The 19,164-nt window shown below is 37.1% G+C and overlaps 1 protein-coding gene across 1 annotated transcript; it reads right to left on the bottom strand.

The window, feature by feature from the left end:
- Positions 1 to 4,145: 4,145 nt before the first annotated feature.
- Positions 4,146 to 9,297, bottom strand: LOC113068779 (amiloride-sensitive amine oxidase [copper-containing]-like). Its single transcript, XM_026241635.1, has 5 exons — positions 9,156 to 9,297; positions 6,646 to 8,187; positions 6,201 to 6,489; positions 5,971 to 6,103; positions 4,146 to 4,850 (listed from the first exon to the last, which is right to left on the bottom strand). The coding sequence occupies exons 2-5, from the start codon at positions 8,180 to 8,182 to the stop codon at positions 4,581 to 4,583; spliced, it is 2,229 nt and encodes a 742-aa protein (XP_026097420.1). The 5' UTR covers positions 8,183 to 8,187; positions 9,156 to 9,297; the 3' UTR covers positions 4,146 to 4,580.
- Between the last annotated feature and the right edge of the window lie 9,867 nt (positions 9,298 to 19,164).

The following is a 19,164-nucleotide window of genomic DNA, read 5'->3' as shown; positions in this document are numbered from 1 at the left end:
ATATAGTTTTTTGTAATTATAGGGTTCATTTGACTCTTGATAAAAAAAGAAAAAAAGTTGTTACACAAAACCTGATGTTCTCCAGCATTCTCTGATCCAGCATCTGTTGTCCCACAAAAACACATTAATACACTTGATTTGATTATTTTCTCTCCTTATCAGTGTATGAATTTGCATTACTGTTTTTCTATGGATGTCACAAATATTTTAGTCAAATTAACTTTTTTTTTTTTTATTTGGTAAATCGGACGTTTACGTTTTACAATATATTGCTGTTTGACATAATGATAACAAACTGTAGAAAAACAGTTATATACTGGCAACCATTAATTTACGGCAACAAACTATAGAAAAACAGAAATTTATTGGCCTGTAAATAACAGTTTTCTACAGTTTGTTGCTGTAAATTAATTACAGTTTATACAAAGATACACATATAGCAATCAAATAAAGCAAAGTTAAAAAGTCAAGGGTCAGGAGCACAACTAAAGATCTCCACAAACGAAACAGTAAAACATCATCTAATTTTCTGTACCTCTCAACAAGATCTTTTGATCTCTGATCTCTGATCTGACAGAAATAAAGTCAGTCTGGTTATTAATGAGTGAAGCTGGTAAAGCTGTTTGTTGATTGTTTAAATCTTCAGTTGATTTTTTCTAAAGCTGTGGCTGAAGACAGTTGTAGTTTGTATTGTACTTGTGTTTGTATTGTTTCTCTTTTCTTCAGTGATTCTGCTCGTTAACAGCAGCCGTTCATCAGTGTCTGAATTCACTCATTAGTTTTCATTCTCTCTGTCAGGTGGACTATATTAGTAAAGTCGTGTAGGGAATAGTGAATGAGGGTGTAGGGTGTGATTTGAAACACAGCCGCTGAGTGTCAACTTTGAACGTTTTTAATTTACGATATATAGCAGCAGGCTAACTTCTCGAAAATGATGAATATTACCCAGATGCATCGTTTTAATGCAAATCAAAATTTGGCCTTTTTTACTGTGATTTTTAACAGTGCAGTAAAATGTTCTCCACTTATGCAATAAAAATGTGCAATATCCTTATATTTATTAGTTATCCCTCCATTCTAGTACATCCCTGCATCTTACTCAATCCTATTCCATTATCATTTATAGCACAATTGTTTATACACTTATTTATTTGCAAATGCTTTTTTTGTCTGTGTGTTGTTGTCTCTGTGTAATGTCACTAAAACAAATTCCTTGTATGTGCAAGCATACTTGGCAATAAAGTATGTAAAAGAAACCAACAATACTCCTCACATATTTTTTTTAGCACAAAGAGACACTACTCTAAGTACCTTTGAAACAAGGACACAAATAGGCCATATTAACAGCAAGTGTTTTACTGAAATGAAAAAAATCATGTGTATAAATTGTGTATTATAGAAATCATTGTAAAAAAAACTAATCATTTAAGGTTTACAAAGTTTGAGAGTTTTCACATGTATATAGATTTCACTAGAACACATTCTCATTTAAACAGCATATGATCATGTTGAACTTTATTCTTGAAATATATGGCGCAGTATAAATTATCTGTGCTCACGAAACGTTCTATTTACCTCATCTGTGAAAAGTACGCGAGTACCACGTGAGTGCAATTAAAAGGAGCAGAGTGTCCGGCTGACATGTCTGTTTTCTCTTCATGAACCAATTTTGGACAGGCTCCACAGGCACAGTAATGGTCTACACAGTGCTTTAAGTGGCCCAAAAGAGGTGCAGGTACTCTATTATAGCCTATTTCATTAACGGGGTGGGGGGGGGGGGGTTATGTGTTCTTGGGTGACGGGATGGGGGGCTTATGATATTAGACTTCGTAGCCTATAATAAAAGATAATGAATTTCAAACCTTAACAAAACACATTTTTATTCAAAGATCAACCGTCTGTCATTACTCTTTAGTCTGGAACAAGAAACAGCAACATTAAAATCATGAACTCAAATGTCATTGTAAAAAAAGAAAAAAAACAATGACTGTTGTAACAGTGCGTAAATCAGACCTTTCTGTTACACTTAACGTTAATAAGCTTAAACGAAAATAACGAAAAAATTGTGTAGCGCAGTATTTTTTGTACACAGTGCCGCGAACTGTCAATCACTCCTGTATGCGTGCATCACTGTCCTCCTCGCAGCTGCAGCAACTTGCGCTCTCTTCATCAAGCTTTAAAACAAAAAGGGGACAAAAATATTATATTGTCTTTGTGCATAGGCTATAGATTAATTAGATAAATGAATATCTAAATTTGTGCCTAGCCGCCTACGGTATTTTTTTAGAATTTAGAAAAAAGATGCTATAGCCAATGAGCAGCCAGCAGGGGCTGCAGGACGACTCAACCTCCGCAGACAGTTTTTAATGTTTATCAGACAATAAATACTCAGTATTTTGCTTTAGTATAATTTTCGGGACAATTAGGGCCAGAGTCGGGACAACAGTTTAGATTTCGGGGCTGTCCCGAATTTTTCGGGACGTCTGGTCACCCTTCCTGAAAGAGCTGCATTACTTCATTAGGTTGAGTCTGACCTGTAGTTATAGCATACAGTCTTGGTGAGGCGTCAGTCATTGAGTTTCACACACTTTCTCCGGCCACGTTGAATTGTTGACACTTAACAGTGGGAAAAGCGACACATGCGCTATTCTCTTGTATAATTTGAGGGTGAATGGGTAATTGGGTAATGTACTTTCTGCTGACGTTGGGATGAATTAGGAAGCTTGCATTAAATCGGCAGTGCAGGTAAAAGATTAAATCCTCTATTAAAACATGTCCAAATGAGCGTACCGGTACGCTAAAAGCACGTTCTGGGCGCACGGAGAGGTGGCGGTACGCTCAAGAGCTATATTTGGAAGTGGCGGTACTGAGTACCGGTGCGTACCGGCCCACTTAAAGCACTGGGTCTACAGCATGATCTACAGCTAGTATAGGAGTGTTGATTATAACCAGTGGATAATTCAATCAACATACATTTAATACATAAATAAAATAAAGAATGAGTAGGAGGACGAGAAGAATAATATACCTGTAGGGGACCGCTGTTCTATCCCTCGAGCGAGGGACGACCTCCCCCTCAGAAGAAAGGGACTGCTGTTCTATCCAGCTGGAGAGAACACCCTTTGCTGCTATGGCTGCAGGGGACTGCTGTTCATCCTTCAGCAGAGGATGAACACCCCTGCTACTTAAATAAGAGGGAACTTGCTATTCTTTCCCTCGTGTTTTAGAGGGGAGAATACCCCTCTCCTAGCATGAGCCGCATTAAGGACATCTCTATAACATTAACTTTCTCTTTTGCAGGAAGGGAATAGGGACAAATTTGGGGGGTCTTCACACTACCCCTTTGCCAGCCAGTAGGCTTTATTAAGGATATCTCAATAACACTGTCTTTTCTCTTTGCCGGACTGGAACAAGGTTGGTTTTGGGGGGGTTCTTCTTCAGGCAGTAATACTTCTCATTATGTTTTGGGGGTTAGTGTCAAAGCTCTTGAATGTTCAATTATTCTGAGAGAAAGAACCCACATAAGGAACCATACCGCCAAAAATAAAATTGTTTAATAAACTCAAGTAAACTTGCCAAAGTGGTTCCTGTCTGAAATGTGATGAGTTAAAGATCAAACTATTACAATCAGTCAGATTACTGTCATTTGTATCACTCTCTCCACCCGTCTCTTCTGTGTTTCTATGGAAGACTCTGCAGGTGAATTGTGGTCTGTTTGCAGAGAGATTCCAGAATGTGTGTGTTTGTGTGAGGAGCCTCTGTTTCCCACTTATGCTGAGCCCATACAGGAGCGCCGGGATCAGTGAGCTCACGGATACACCATCACCATCCTGGATGTTCTCCACTGATAAACCTCATCCACACATCCTCTCACTGATGGAACTCAAGGGTCCTTACTTCATCCCACCGCTCACGGTTACCACAACAACCAATGTAAACACACTACTCACATTGCATTTAATTATTCACAAGCATTCAATTATTACACGTTTATTTTCAAAAACACTTCAACAGGTGAAGTTTTCAACATTTTACACAAGGAAAATTAAGCTTATTTTTAGACTTTATTTGCATGTTAACATTATTTTCATTAAAAATAAGCAGAATCCATTCAACAATTCTTAGTTGCTTACTGTATTATAAAAAATACAGTTGTAAAATACAATTGTAACTATAGCTACATTGTCATATTGGTTGTACAGAATTTAATACATATTAATTTATAAAAACAAGAAGAAATTCTGCTGAACTGTAATGAAAATAATATAACAGGTACAAAACTGCCTTAAAATCCTGCATTTGTATGCAAAATATAATTTTATATTTTTTCTTCTGATTCCTGGATTAAAATATAATAATGTTGAATACAACATTTATTTGTAAGATTTGTATTGAGAAAAAAACATTTAAATATTCTTAATGTTTGTAACAATCTTGTTTATGTTGTCAGTTAAGTCAGATGTTCATGAGGTTTTTAAAATATTTGATACCATCAGTATTTAATGTCACATTTCAGCTCTTTTATGATTTTATATAAAGCACAAAAAATTAACACAATATTAAATGAGCTCAGTCTCTGTCTAGACACCAGTGTATGTGCCATTGTAATAGAAAGGTTTGTTTGAGACACAGTGACCTACGACCTCTGGAGTCCATCTCTGAATCTTCGGCAGGCCCTTCTCATCTGGTCGCACGATGACCGTGCTGCGGGACGCGAGTGAGGGGTCCTCGTCGAAAAAGTTGAAGGGACGCAGGAAGAATCCCACTGCATTACCTGGAGTCGCTGTGTTGGGAATGTCTTCAGAATGAGGAATGTGTAAGAATCCCACCGTCACCCAAGCAACCAAATCCTTTAAAAAAATATATATATATATATTATATTAATATATCAAAATGTTATATATGTATATTATATTATGAAAATAGCAATAATAAAATAAATTAATTATATAAATAAAATAGTAAATAAAAAATAGTAAAAATAAAATATTATTATTACTATGAAAATATGAAATTATTTTTTTTAATTAAATGATAATCTAAATAATAAACTAAAACTGCCAGCAGGTGGTGGTAAATGTCTTAATGATTAAGTCACTGAGTCATTTATTCATTCATTTGATTCGTTCAAATGGTTAATGCATTCAGGAGTGAAGTAAATGGTTATTTATGAAAGGTTCATTGAATCATTAAGTTTGTTCGACTTTACCATTAGAACGATCGGTGTGTGACATCAAAGTACCAAAAGTTCATGTCACACACCGACTGGTCTGTGCAGTGCCACTTCAAAGCCAATGCGACTATAGACAATGGTTTAACATGCCAAATGGTTCACCAAATTCGTTTAAAACTTGGATTAAGAAATTAAATGCCGCTGTGGGTTCCTCGGGGATGAACAGTTCTGATTTGTCTTTATATTTTGGTTGGCAAAATTGAGCAAAACAGACATCATTTGTGTCTAAAATAACACAATATTAACTTCTTAAAGGACTGTTGTATAAGATGTGTATCACATTTGCACTTGTGTGATATTATATTGTGTTTGATATTTCTTAACTATGTGATTTAAATATGAGACAAAATTTCAAATAGGATGTTTTACTCCATATCTTGAATTTTAGGAATATTCTCTAGGCTACATCACAGTAAGTTGTTGCTCTGCCTCTTTTTAGTCATCAGTTGACTGTATGAAATGGCAGATGATCCACATTGGTCTAGGGTGGGACAAGTGCATCAAATGCGTGAATAATTTTAAATTACCAGCCCTAATATAAATTATATATATATATATATATATATATATATATATATATATATATATATATATATATATATATAATATTTTTTTTTTGTTTTTTTTTGCCATGTAGTTCACAGATTTGAGTATTTGTATTTAAAATAAGTTTGATGTTCAATTTATATATATGTTGAACTGAAATCTCTACAAGTCTCTATAAGTTATCTGTGTACCTGGTTAACAATGTTTTCATTGTTGCGAATGAATTCCTCGAAGGAAACCACAGGCTCCCAAGGGTCATTCTGAGTGTAGATGCTACTGCTGGTGACTTCATTGTCCTTGTGTCTGGTTACAGCCAACGGGTATCTGCAATCAACAAAATCAAAAACATTGGCTCAAGAAATAGAGTGCAAAAGTGACAAATTTGTTATTCCTTTTTTATAAATTAATTGCTTCAGCTTACCTTGACCAAGAAATACCATTTTCCTCCCTCCAGCCTCGGGGCAAAACACTGTTAGCATGCGAGTTATACTGGATCCGATAGCCCTTCTTATGCCCCCACTTGTTGTTTTGATTGGGATTGTAGAAGTGCAAGTATTTGGGAAACTTCTTGCCAAATCGGAAGGCAGCATTGCGTTCAGTTTCGTGCTGCTTCCTATGCAGTTTTGATTGCACAATGGTGTGTCCTGGGCTCCAGGGGTTGCTAAAGTTAACATATTTCAGATCAATGGTTTCAAAGCTGTTGTCCCTTCCTGTTCAAAAAAAAATGCAAAATGATCCCTATTCAGTAAAACCTTTTATGCATTTATCTCTTATTTGCCCCCTGTCGCATTTGTAATTTGCACTGTGATCTCAAAATTGATTATTTGACTTCAGATTGTAAACCGATAAGGAAGAGCTAAACTCACCTGCAATGTCAAGGTCCACTTTGTAGTGAATTAAATGGGTGTGCAAGTTGCCAAGAACATAGTTGTAAACCCTGGTTCCATAGTTCAGTCCATTTTCCGTAAAAAACGTTGCATGGATATACCCAGTTGCACTCACTCTAGACTCCATTACGCCATTCTGGTAGAAGACAAAGTCCCAGATGTAGTCGTAGTTGTACACCGTAGACGTAGTTCTGATCACCAGGACATGGTTTTCCAAGCCTCCATAGAAATTGTAGCCTCCTTGGAAGTTGCTATTGAAATGTCTCCTCAGAGGAAGTGCAGTGGTCATTTCAAAAATGCAGAGTGCATTTCTGTAACGCACAGGTTTGTCCGTGTCATAGTAATGGTAAAGATCCACAAAATGAGCAATTTCTGGACAGTCGATTCCAGGTGACAACTCATAATCAGAGGTACCCATCGCCCACCCAGCATCGATGTACTTGGTCTGCATGGCAGCCGGAGTATCTCCGGAGTAGAAGGCAATGGCTTCCTGCAATGATATCTCATAAGCAATCCTCTCCCCGTTGAAGCGAAGATCAAAGATCTGCAATCCTGCCGAAGAGCGAACCCGATATGCAAAGGACCATCCGGCATATTCCACAAAGTTCCTATCCACTTGGAATCTGCGGCCTTGGGGCTCCACAAGCTTTGCTCCATGGACATCTGTCCGTGTGTTCATGCGTCCACGAGGAATATAGGTTGAGAAAAGATCCTCCTCATCATGCTCTGGCAGCTTGAGTTTATTGATCGTCCCCTTCTCGTACTTCTCCACAAGTTCCTCTACACTGTCGAAATACTGGCCGTTGTACCACACCTTCTCCACCATCCACTTTTCGTGATCCAAATCTTTGTGGTTAACGAGGACCTCGAAGCCCACAGGGTGGATGAAGTAGCCCTCTACAAACTTCTGCAGCATGATCCATGTCCGCCTCTCTCCCGGTGCCAGCCCACGAGGAGCGATGTCTGAGAAGGTCAAGCAACGATTAGTACAGTTTCCGTAAGTAAACCCAGTGCTCTCTTGCAGAATCTTGTTTGCTTTAGCCGCTACTTTCTCCAAAACCCCATTCAGGTGCTCGTACTCGACAGTGGAGATTGGCCTGGACTCGAAACGGATTGATCTGTCACGCTTGAATGTCTTCACCTGGTAAGAACTCGGGAAAGGTAGGGGACCAACAACATATTCTGTCACGTTCGGCACCGCCTGGTTGCCGAACTGCACCACCACACGTGCCTGCCGTGAAGGTTTCGCCTGTCCTCTGTCCAGTGCACGCAGCGCTTCATGCTTGCGAGGAACGTGCAGCTCCATGAGAAGGATGCTGTTCTTCTTGAGGGACTTGTCTCGTGCCGAGGTGAGGCCCAGCTCGCTACAGGAGTAGAGGTAGTCTCTCACACCATTCATCTCTTGGGGAGTGAGATCGGCAAACATCGCAGATCCGTGATGAGCCCACTCACGTGTTTTTGACGAAGTGGTGGACGTAACTAGTGAAGCCAGGAGCAGTATCCAGGAGAACCCCATCTTGGCTCTTGCAAAATGAACAAGCCACTCTTAGAACATGTCACATGAATATAGTTTTCAGGTTTATTGTAATAATTCAAACTAATGTGTGTGCTGGTGGCCCAACAACCTTCGTAGCTACCTAAATCAGCAACCTTAAACCACTTCATCAGCGATGCTGCTTCATCAGCAATTGTTTTTACTGTTTTGATTGTTCACCAGTTACTCAAACTAGACTAAATCATAGAAATTAACTCTAGTTTAGCTGATCTACCCTTTAAGTTTCTGCTGCATCTTCTGAGACCAACATTTCTAACACAAACTTGTCATAGAGCTTTCAAACTTTAATCACCAAACTTGGCACACCTCCTAACCCTGTATACTTTATCTTTTCTATCTATCCATCTAGAACTTTAACGTATTTTAAATTCTCAGACTTGGCAACGCCAACGTAGAGTTTGGTGTAGCTTCAATTCAAAGGTTTTTTGACTTTCCAGTCGAGTTTAAGCTGCTCTTGTAAGCAGAGGTTATAATTTCTAGAGCGCCCCCCTTGGAATAAGTGTGTCCTTTTTACAGAGAATCTAAAGCAAATTATAGTAATAAAGATACAAGGGTGATGTGAGCCAACACCTTTCTCTTCCTCTTAGTTTCCTTCTTTTTCCTCTGCCTTCCTTGACTTGAATGAGAAAATTAAAAACCAGTATGCTGGATTTAATTGTTAGCAAGCTTCCTCATATCATAATTCTTAAGCTGATGTTGTTTTTCTGCCACCCAAAAGCTGTAATATTCTTCAGGGATTTCTTTACTTCACAAAATGTCACTGTGTTCGTGTTGTTTGTGGATTTAACACAATCGATTTCTAACATTTTCTGCAGCAGGGTCAACTCAATTGCACTATTATGTAACTCTCTTTGCATAAATGTCCAGTGACTCACCTTGTAATTAGAAGAACTAATGATAGCAGCACATATTAAAAATCAATGAACATGCTTACCTTCACGGACCGTTTCCAAGTTTACCGGCTGGATATATACCTTAAAAGTGTGGCCGTTACAGCTGCAGTGTGTCTTTTTTAGATCAGCCAGTGGATTCAGTCCTCTTCTGAATCGTACTGCTCTGATGTTTTTGCTTTTATCAACCACCCACCTCTCTTGAACAGAAGGTGATTGGCCAGCACAAGGGGCATAACACTTCAGAACAAAAGCAAGAGATGATAGATGGGTTTGCTTGCATTATCAATGCACATTTGTGGATGTTTCACATGGTATAAGACAATGACAGCTGCATGCTGACAGGTGTTTGCACTGTTTATATGTAACACATATTAAAATTTTGATTTTGGTCAATCTGTAGATATCAGGAAGGGCACTTCAGCATCCCACCTCTTTAGTCTGTTTTACCTCATATTTCTCTCAATTATATACTCAACAATATTTTTACAAAACAACAAATCTTTAGTCATGTAGTTTTTGAGCAAACATATTGGAACAGGTCATGACATATGTTACCCTGGACCACAAAACCAGTCTTAAGTGTACATTTTTTTAATAAATAATCTATCCATTGATGTATGGTTTATTAGTATCTGAAAATATTTGGCCGATATACAACTTTTTGAAAATCTGGAATCTGAGGGTGCAAAAAAGTTTAAATACTAAGAAAATCACTGTTTAAGTTGTCCAAATTAACCCTTACCATCCTACTTTTACCACAAATCATGCATATTACTAATCAAAAATTAAGGTTTAATATATTTCCGGTAGGAAATTTGCTAAATATCTTCATGGAACATGATCTTTACTTAATATCCTAATGAATTTTGGCATACAAGAAAAATCTATAATTTTGACCCATGCAAGTTTTTATTTTATTTTTTTTATTTTTTGTGCTTTTGCTAAAAATACACCCCAGTGACTTAAGACTGGTTTTGTTCTCCAGGGTCACATATATGGTACACTATAACATTACAATATAATCATGTGCAATTTACCCGTTCTGTATGATAAAATGCATTTCCAAATATGAAATATGTGGAATATGCAACGTATAATGTAATAACAATAAAATATACTGAATTATATGCAATTAAATAAAGATTGTAATGTAAATGTACTGCATAATGTGAGTTAAAAGGATAATGTAAAACAGTTGTGGTAAGAATAGCTGCCAATAGACACATCTGACACAAACTGCCAAATTACTAACAGCTGAAAGATTTCCATGCATAATTAATGCATGATTTTAGTTTCCAGAGCTTATATGTAATCACCACACTTTCAGGGAAAAACGAAATGTGTTTACAGGATAAAATTCAACAGAAATACCACTGTTTTTCAACTGATGAAGCCAAATTTCAAAGGTAAGTCCAGTTGAAAATGTGCCAATGTCTATATTTAAGCAAATGTTTAACGCCAGCGGATGAAAGCAACGTGGAATGAAGAAGAAAAATAGTAACAGGAAAAGGTTTTAGAAATAAAACCCTGGGAAAAGAAACTTTAAAATGAAGTTAACACGTAATTCAGCTCACATGCAGTATGTTAGATCAGTACAGCTCTAATCTCTCTAGATCTCTACAGGAAAAACAAAAATCTTACAGCAGAAGTGAATCACATTGTGGGCATTGTGGGACTGGGAATTGGAAAGACAGCCAACTCTGTTATTGCACTGTTGTGGCTATTAGTTTCACACCACAGAAATATGATCGGTCAGACATGAAATAGACCATCATTACCAACTTAATGTGAAACACTTATGGTTAATTATTAGCTTGAGTCTTTCATAACTATGGCCTGCAGAGGGCTTAATCACAAGCACTTAAATCACCATCTGAAAGTAGTAGTCTGTTATGTGTGCAATATTATTTTTTTACTGTATTACTGTCTTAAGTTTAGAAGTACTCTTTTACAGGCTATCAGTTTAGTGAGACTGTATCTGTTTTACGTTAAAACTGCAACAGTTTTGTTTCAGATATAATAATTATAATCAGTTTTTTTTTTTAGATACACGTCTTGGCTGTCCATATTTTTAGTGATGCAGATGTTTAGCTGGAAAGACAAATGTTATAAACAAACTCTCAAATAGACTATTTATAAAAAGCTCAAAAGAAGGGCCAGTGAGAATAAAATAACCTTGAATTATGCTGTCCAAATGGTTGTGAATTAAATTGTAGTTTATTTATTTCCAACTTATTGCTCATTATTTGAAGGTTGTTGTTTTTTTTTTTTTGTTTTTTTTAGCATCATGGTTAAAACATCAAGAAACAAGATATTCTTAATTTATTATTTTTTCAGTACCAAAGGCACACTAATGCAGAGGATTGTAAATGCAATAATGTATAAACCTCATGAAATCCAAATATATCTATTTTTTTAATCATAAATTTATTCACCAAGATTGCATGATGCTAGGTTGATGAGATATTCAGATGAGATTTCATCTCATGATAAATGATTTATGTCATATCCAAAGCATTGACCTTTTTTACCTATTCTTCTTATTTAACAGTTTTAGATGTAGACTTTTTACTAAACCAGTGTCTCATCCTTCTCTTCACTATTGTAGTGTTTTACTTATTTTTTATCTCTGTTTCTAAAACTAGAGAATGCATGTATCTTTTACTTTATCATCTGTATCATCTGCATCTCTCTCTTCAAAACAGAGTAATTTGCCTCACAAGAAGACTATCGAAGACCAAAGCAGAGGCTGTTCTAGAAGGTTTTAGCCAATTACAGATTCAGTCAGATGTTTTTGCCTCTAGTGTAAACAAATGTAAATGCAAACCTATTTTGCTGCTATGTTTCTACATCATGCTGTTCAAACAAATGGATCTGTGTTTGAAACTCTCTTGTTTATGCTCTTTAGGAAGTCAAACCAACTAATCTATGATGGCTTTACGTGTTGTAAACTGGTAATGGAAAAGAAAAAAGTCAATCCTCCACCTAAAGGTCAGAGGTCACTTGTTCATGCACAATATTGTATGGATCTTGGATTGATAAAAAATGTTTTGAATCGTAGGTTTTTAACTTGTGTTATCAAATGGAAATTAAAACCTAATCTTGGTATATCAAGCTGTTCAAACAAATGGACTGATGTTTTGTGCTCAAGGGCTCCTTCACTCAGACTATGATTCATAGCTGGCGTCAATGCCTTTTTAAAAGCTGATATCCCAGTCTGCCTCATGTTTCCAGAGATGTTATGTTAAATAGAAAGCGTTATGAGTGTTTTTTATGTTCATACATGTTACAGTATTAATATATAAAGTGCCAGACAAGAATATGGACAAACAAATTAAAACTTCTAACATTTCATAAACGGAAATATGGGGATGATTTTGTGATTTCACTCCAGACGTTAATCAACCAATTTTGTCACATGCATTCTGGGATGTTTTGCATACTACTGATGGAGGAACATGTTAATTTAGCATGAAAGAAAATTATAAGTATGTTGGTTAGGAATAGGGTACAATTTTACAATTTACTGTACTGTACTGCATATATATATATATATATATATATATATATATATATATATATATATATATATATATATTGATTCATATATATATGATTTTATATATGAATATAATAATGTATATCCTATTTACTTTTATAAGATCTTAATGCGTATGCACACGTATAATTGTCTTTTAAACTAATTTTAAGCAGGCGTTTCTATCATTTCTATTAAAATCTATTATTATTTTGCATTTTTTATTTATTATTCAAATGAATGATGAAGTTTCATCCTACAATTTATTTCTTCTTCTAGATTCAGTCTTAAATGTCACATTCTGATGAAACATTGGTTGCAAATTCAATTTCATGCACATTAAATATAAATTTACCTCATTTTTTTCTTAAAACATTGTAAAAGATGTTTATCTTCACAATCTTTCATCATAAAGGAAGTTTTCCCCAAAGGCTTTCCCTTTACACTATCAAATTAATTCCTGATGGATAAGATCAAGCTTTAGACTGCATACTATTTTGTGTTGAAAATCCAATTTTAGTCTGAAATGCATCACATTCAGAGACAAAATCGGTTGCAAGCTTATAGTTTATTCACACACACACACATACACAGTCTATTAAAGTCAACATGAAATCAAAATTAACTGTATTTACATTCCTAATACTTTTTTTTCTGGTCTCATTGTGCATCATTTACTTACTCTAAAGACCATTATAGTCTAAAAACAGTTTTGTTATCATAATTTTTCATCAAAAAGTACATTTTTCCCGAAGAGTTTCAATCTGAAATGTGTCACAATTTGAGGCAAAGTTGGTTACTGAACATTCTGGGTATGTTTACACACACAACACAGATTATTAAAGTTAATATGAATATATTTATATTTTTAATACACGTTCCTGATCTTATTGTGCATAATTCATCATCTGATGTTGATGGTTAGATCAATTAATAAAGGCTCATGTTTTGGCCCTGATTTGAACCCTAACTAACTGGGAGACATTTTTCAACAATGCATGATCTGTTTGAAGCTATTAACATTGAGTCGAACAACACTGAGAAAACACGGAAAGGTTTTCCACGCTACTTTATCTGCAAAAGTCTGGCTAAATTCCTGACAAGTGACTGGTGATTGCATTGGTTTCAGACCATTAAAAGCATAAAAAAATATTTAGCTCTTTTTGTTTTTGCGTTTGTTTTTGAAGAAGTGTAATCTAAACACACCCTTTATTCCAAACTATTTTCCCTTACAAATCAAATGAGTTTCTCAGGCTCGCATTCTGGCTGAATATCCAGATTTACTGTAAAATTCGTCACATTCGGAGGTAAAATTGGTTGCAAATGTAAGATCTTCCTCTCAGATTATTTTCCAGTGAACAAAACAATAATTTATCAGAGATGGACATCTACAGTCAGAAACATCAGAACACATCAGTCGCATACAAAGTGTAAAGGGTTTGGGGGTTTTGGCATATTATGACCGTTCTTTATGTTGACTACTACATGTGTGTGTGTGTGTGTGTGTGTGTTAGCAGTGATTGCCGACAGCCTGTGGCTCTGGCTGATGTATAAGTGGTTGTTTTGTGTGTTTAGGGACTGCGGATGATGTTGGGTCTTGGCTTGGTGTCTATATATAAAACCAGACTGTTAATGGTTTAGCACTAACTCAGTGGGAACCTCTCTTCCGAAACGGTATTAAAACCACTGAGCTGCTTTTATACCTAACACTATATAGTACTTTATATTCTGTTGTGTATCGCAGCTTCAGAACACAGACTTAACCAATACATGTGTGAGGGTCAGTGTTATTTCAGTGTCTGATTTAGTGAAAGTGAAAGTGAAAGTTTAAATCCTATTACAGTTTTATGAGTATTTTGAATTAGGTTTTATTTAAAAAAATTAAGTTTTCATTTAATCTTATTTTATCTAATTTAATTTAATATAATAATTTATTTAAAATTTATTTTTTTCTTTTACTTTAACTTTTTTGATGTTTTTTCAGTTCTATTTTTATATCATTTTATTTATTTTATTCTATGTATTTCTTAATATATTTATATATTTTAATCCTATTTATTGTTTTTTTTTCCGTTAATTTGTTAATTTTTCATTTATATTTATTTCAGTTTTAGTTTTAATTAATTTATTTTTAATAAATTCAATAAATTAATTTATTTATTTATTGTACTTAGTTGAAAGGCGACATTTTATATTTGGGTTTCATTTAAGTTTATCATGTAAAAATATTTAAAGTAAAAAATCAATGTTTGTTACAGTTTAGCTCAGATTAGCTTTGCAACCATGAGGCTTGTTTTGAAAAGAATGCTTAATTGAGAAATCTGAAATATTACACCCATTTTACTGCATTTTGAGCGCGTGTTTACATGCATTCCAAATGCAATATGTTTGTTTTTCATGCAATATGCAATGCAATGCTTTTATTTTGTACAGATGACTTCAATACCAGCAGTGAAAGTTTTCTAGTGTTCACAGTCATAAAACACTGGACAGAGCTTAATTACTGTTAATTATGTGTGTATATTTGAATAAACCTTATGTTAATCTTAAGTTATTATAAAAGATTCTTCAGGCATCTGGTGTGAATCCTGTAACACAGCTGGCGACTGATCAAGGTTTGCACGCTTCTCCAGTCTCGAGTCGTTCTGCACGGGTCGTCCCGTGTCAGCGAGTGTTTGTGAGGTGTGAGGTGTCTGATGAAGTCGTGTCTTGTGTTAGGTTGATCTCATCACGGTTCTTGAGCCGTCTCATGCGCCGCTGTGGTTTATAGAGAGTGAAGTGTGTTTCTCATCTGCTCCTCATGATCGGTGTGAAAATATGGAGTTTGAGTCAGATCTATAACGAAACACAGATTGAGATTGGCCTCTTTTATGATGCATTTCCTCACACCTCCACATGTGTGAGTACAGTATATGAGTAACACATGCTCACAATCACAAACTAAAGAATCAGGCTTCAACAGCTGAACAGATGTTTGTTTTTTGTTTTTATGGTGTCACAATAAAAGTTTAACTAATCTAGATTTATTTATCTGTTCATTTAATTTTATCTGAATTTATTTATTTATCTTATAATTTCTAGAATTATTTATATATGTTATATATGTAAATATATGCAGTTAAGTTTAATTTAACTACATTATTTTATTTATTTATAATAAATTATATTAATCTCAATTTATTTGTTTATAATAGTAAATGCATTTTATTGATTGACTGATAGAAGTATAAATAGTATTTGATCTATTCTAGATTATGTATTTACAATTAATTAATTGTATTAATCTGCACAGATTATTTATTTATTCATATATTTATATTAGATGTTATTCTATCTAGATGTATTTATTTATTTATTTAGAGATATATATAGTAGTATTGTATATAGTATATTGTGCTGACACAGACACTAGTTCGGAGTCATACTGACATTTATAAGTGAGGGAATGCTTTCTGGAGGCTTCAGAGTGTCTCTTTAGAGTTTATTTTTGGTTATACATTGACCTTTCTAGACTTTCCTTACTTCTTGAAAGGAACAAACAGTGTGTCCTCCGAACAAAATTAAAGAATAGAGATTTACAGTAAAGAGAATGAAAGAGAACAAACTGTGCTGTGCAAAGTAAGTTTAGTTTTAGCAGCACTCGAGCAGGTTTTACCCGGGTCAAGTGTAATGTTTGTGAACTGTGTGCTTGTGTTTGTGTGTGAAACTGCACGAATCTCTCCTGTCCAGAGGTCAGTCTCTGGTCTTCTCTCCTCAATCGTGTGTGAGGACATGCTCCAGTCCGGACTCTCATCGTCTGTCTCCTCTCCGTCTGATAAACACAGCATGATTCTGCTGGTTTTCTCTCATGTGCTGATCCATTTTCTATACATGACTATGATTTGGTGCTAGAGGCACCTCAGGGGGCGGGGCCTTCTCACTCTTGAAAGCATTTGATTGGACCAAAACTTTAGAGTACAATAAACCATCTCTGTTTTTGGTCCGTTTCCACAAAAGAAAGACTGTAAATGATTAATGTATACAATAAATATGCATTTTATCACTTATGGTAGCCTAATGCAAACAGATTATTATATAGAGACAAAAAACCAATGAGGTTTAAAAAAGGCATAAATTGCTGAGCAGATCTAATAATGTTCATGAGTCCACCATGAGGTGTTTATCATTAAATAGTAAATCATTAAATTTAAAGAAAGATTATATTTTACCAACTATTTTTAATAACATATTTTATGGTTAAGTATTTATTTTTTAAATAATAACGAATGCATTTTTTGACAGAATTTTATTTTGATTACTTATATTCCGTGATTGAGATGAAGATGATGTTCCTGCAGCAGAACAGATCACGTGTCATCATCGTCTCTGTCCCGCAGGGGGCGCTGCAGGACATGGAGCTGTTCACACTGAGAGTGACGTCACAGTGTTATCATGACGTGCCTTCGATAACTCAAGCATCTCAAACATCACAGAAGCGTGGATTTACTCTCATTAGAGATGTTGACTAATTAGTGCTCCTGGTGATATGATGGAAACGCTAGCACTAGTTTGTGTTTGTGCTCCAGACATGAAAAAAATACAAATATAAGTATTTATAAGTGTATTATAATAATACAAGTATTTCTGAACATATATGTTGCAGCTTTTTATTTATTTGGATGCTATTTTTATTACTGTAAATATTTCTGAGAAATGTAATGTAATTATTTCTAAAAAAAAATCAAGATAAAGTTATATATTAAAGTTCAGTGTGTGTTGTTGTGCATTACTTCTGCTCCACACATTAAAAAGAAAATAAACATTTCAGCGTCATAAGCACATTTATTTATTTGTTTTAGTTTCTTATAATAAAATGTAAAATTAATAGATATATTAAGTATATGTTTATTTCTACAAAAAGCCTCTCCTTGAACTGTCACCTTATCGTGGTGGAGAGGTTTGAGTACCCGAATGATCCTGGGAGCTATGTTGTCTGGGGCTATATGCTCCTGGTAGGGTCTCCCAAGGCAAACAGGTCCTTGGTGACGGGCCAGACTAAGAACAGTTCACAAAACCCCTTATGGAAAAATTAAAATCGAGGACCGTGACGTCGCCTGGCATGGCGCAGCCGGGGCCCCACCCTGGAGCCAGGCCCGGGGTTGGGGCTCGTATGCGAGCGCCTGGTGGCCGGGCCTTCCCCCATGGGGTCCGGCCGGGCTCAGCCCGAAGGAGTGACGTGGGGCCGCCCTCCTGTGGGCTCACCACCTGCAGGAGGGAGCGTAAGGGGCCGGTGCATAGTGGATCGGGCGACAGTCGTAGGCGAGACCCCCGACGACCCGATCTCTGGACACGGAATCTGGCTTTAGGGACGTGGAATGTCACCTCGTTGGCGGGGAAGGAGCCTGAGCTTGTGCGGGAGGTCGAGAGGTACCGACTAGAGATAGTCGGGCTCACCTCAACGCACAGCTTGGGCTCTGGAACCACACTTCTTGAGAGAGGCTGGACTCTCTACCACTCTGGAGTTGCCCATGGTGAGAGGCGGAGGGCTGGAGTGGGGTTGCTAATAGCCCCCCAGCTCAGCCGCCATGTGTTGGAGTTTACCCCGGTGAACGAGAGGGTCGCTTCCCTGCGGCTTCGAGTCGGGGATAGGTCTCTCACTGTCGTTTGTGCCTACGGGCCGAACGGCAGTGCGGACTACCCGGCCTTCTTGGAGTCTCTGGGAGGGGTGCTGGAAAGTGCTCCGACTGGAGACTCCGTCGTTGTACTGGGGGACTTCAACGCTCACGTGGGCAGTGACAGTGACACCTGGAGGGGCGTGATTGGGAGGAACGGCCCCCCTGACCTGAACCCGAGCGGTGTTCTGTTATTGGATTTCTGTGCTAACCACGGTTTGTCCATAACAAACACCATGTTCAAGCATAAGGGTGTCCATCAGTGCACGTGGCACCAGGACACCCTAGGCCGGAGGTCGATGATCGACTTTGTGGTCGTGTCATCAGACCTTCGGCCATATGTCTTGGACACTCGGGTGAAGAGAGGGGCGGAGCTGTCAACTGATCACCACCTGGTGGTGAGTTGGATCCGATGGCGGAGGAGGAAGCTGGACAGACTCGGCAGACCCAAACGTACTGTGAGGGTCTGTTGGGAACGTTTGGCCGAGCCCCCTGTCAGAGAGATCTTCAACTCCCACCTCCGGCAGAGCTTCGACCGGATCCCGAGGGAGTCTGGAGATATTGAGTCCGAGTGGACCATGTTCTCCACCTCCATTGTCGCTGCGGCTGCTCAAAGCTGTGGCCGTAAGGTCTCCGGTGCCTGTCGAGGCGGCAATCCCCGAACCCGGTGGTGGACACCGGAAGTAAGGGATGCTGTCAAGCTGAAGAAGGAGTCCTATCGGGCCTGGATGGCTTGTGGGACTCCGGAGGCAGCTGACAGGTACCGGCAGGCCAAGCGGACTGCAGCCCGGGTAGTCGTGGAGGCAAAAACTCGGGCCTGGGAGGAGTTCGGTGAGGCCATGGAGAAAGACTATCGGTTGG

The sequence above is a fragment of the Carassius auratus genome, linkage group LG49B, assembly GCF_003368295.1.
Source record: "Carassius auratus strain Wakin linkage group LG49B, ASM336829v1, whole genome shotgun sequence".
NCBI classification, from domain to species: domain Eukaryota; kingdom Metazoa; phylum Chordata; class Actinopteri; order Cypriniformes; family Cyprinidae; genus Carassius; species Carassius auratus.
The sequence above is the reverse complement of the archived record's forward strand: the minus strand, read 5'-3'. Positions and strand labels throughout refer to the sequence as shown.

Coding starts and splice junctions, on each gene's coding strand:
- LOC113068779 (XM_026241635.1), bottom strand. CDS start 8,182: ATGGGGTTCTCCTGGATACTGCTCCTGGCTTCACTAGTTACGTCCACC. Junction 6,104..6,200: donor AATGGTATTTCTTGGTCAAG/GTAAGCTGAAGC, acceptor TGTTGATTGCAG/ATACCCGTTGGCTGTAACCA. Junction 4,851..5,970: donor ATGAAAACATTGTTAACCAG/GTACACAGATAA, acceptor ATTTTTTTAAAG/GATTTGGTTGCTTGGGTGAC.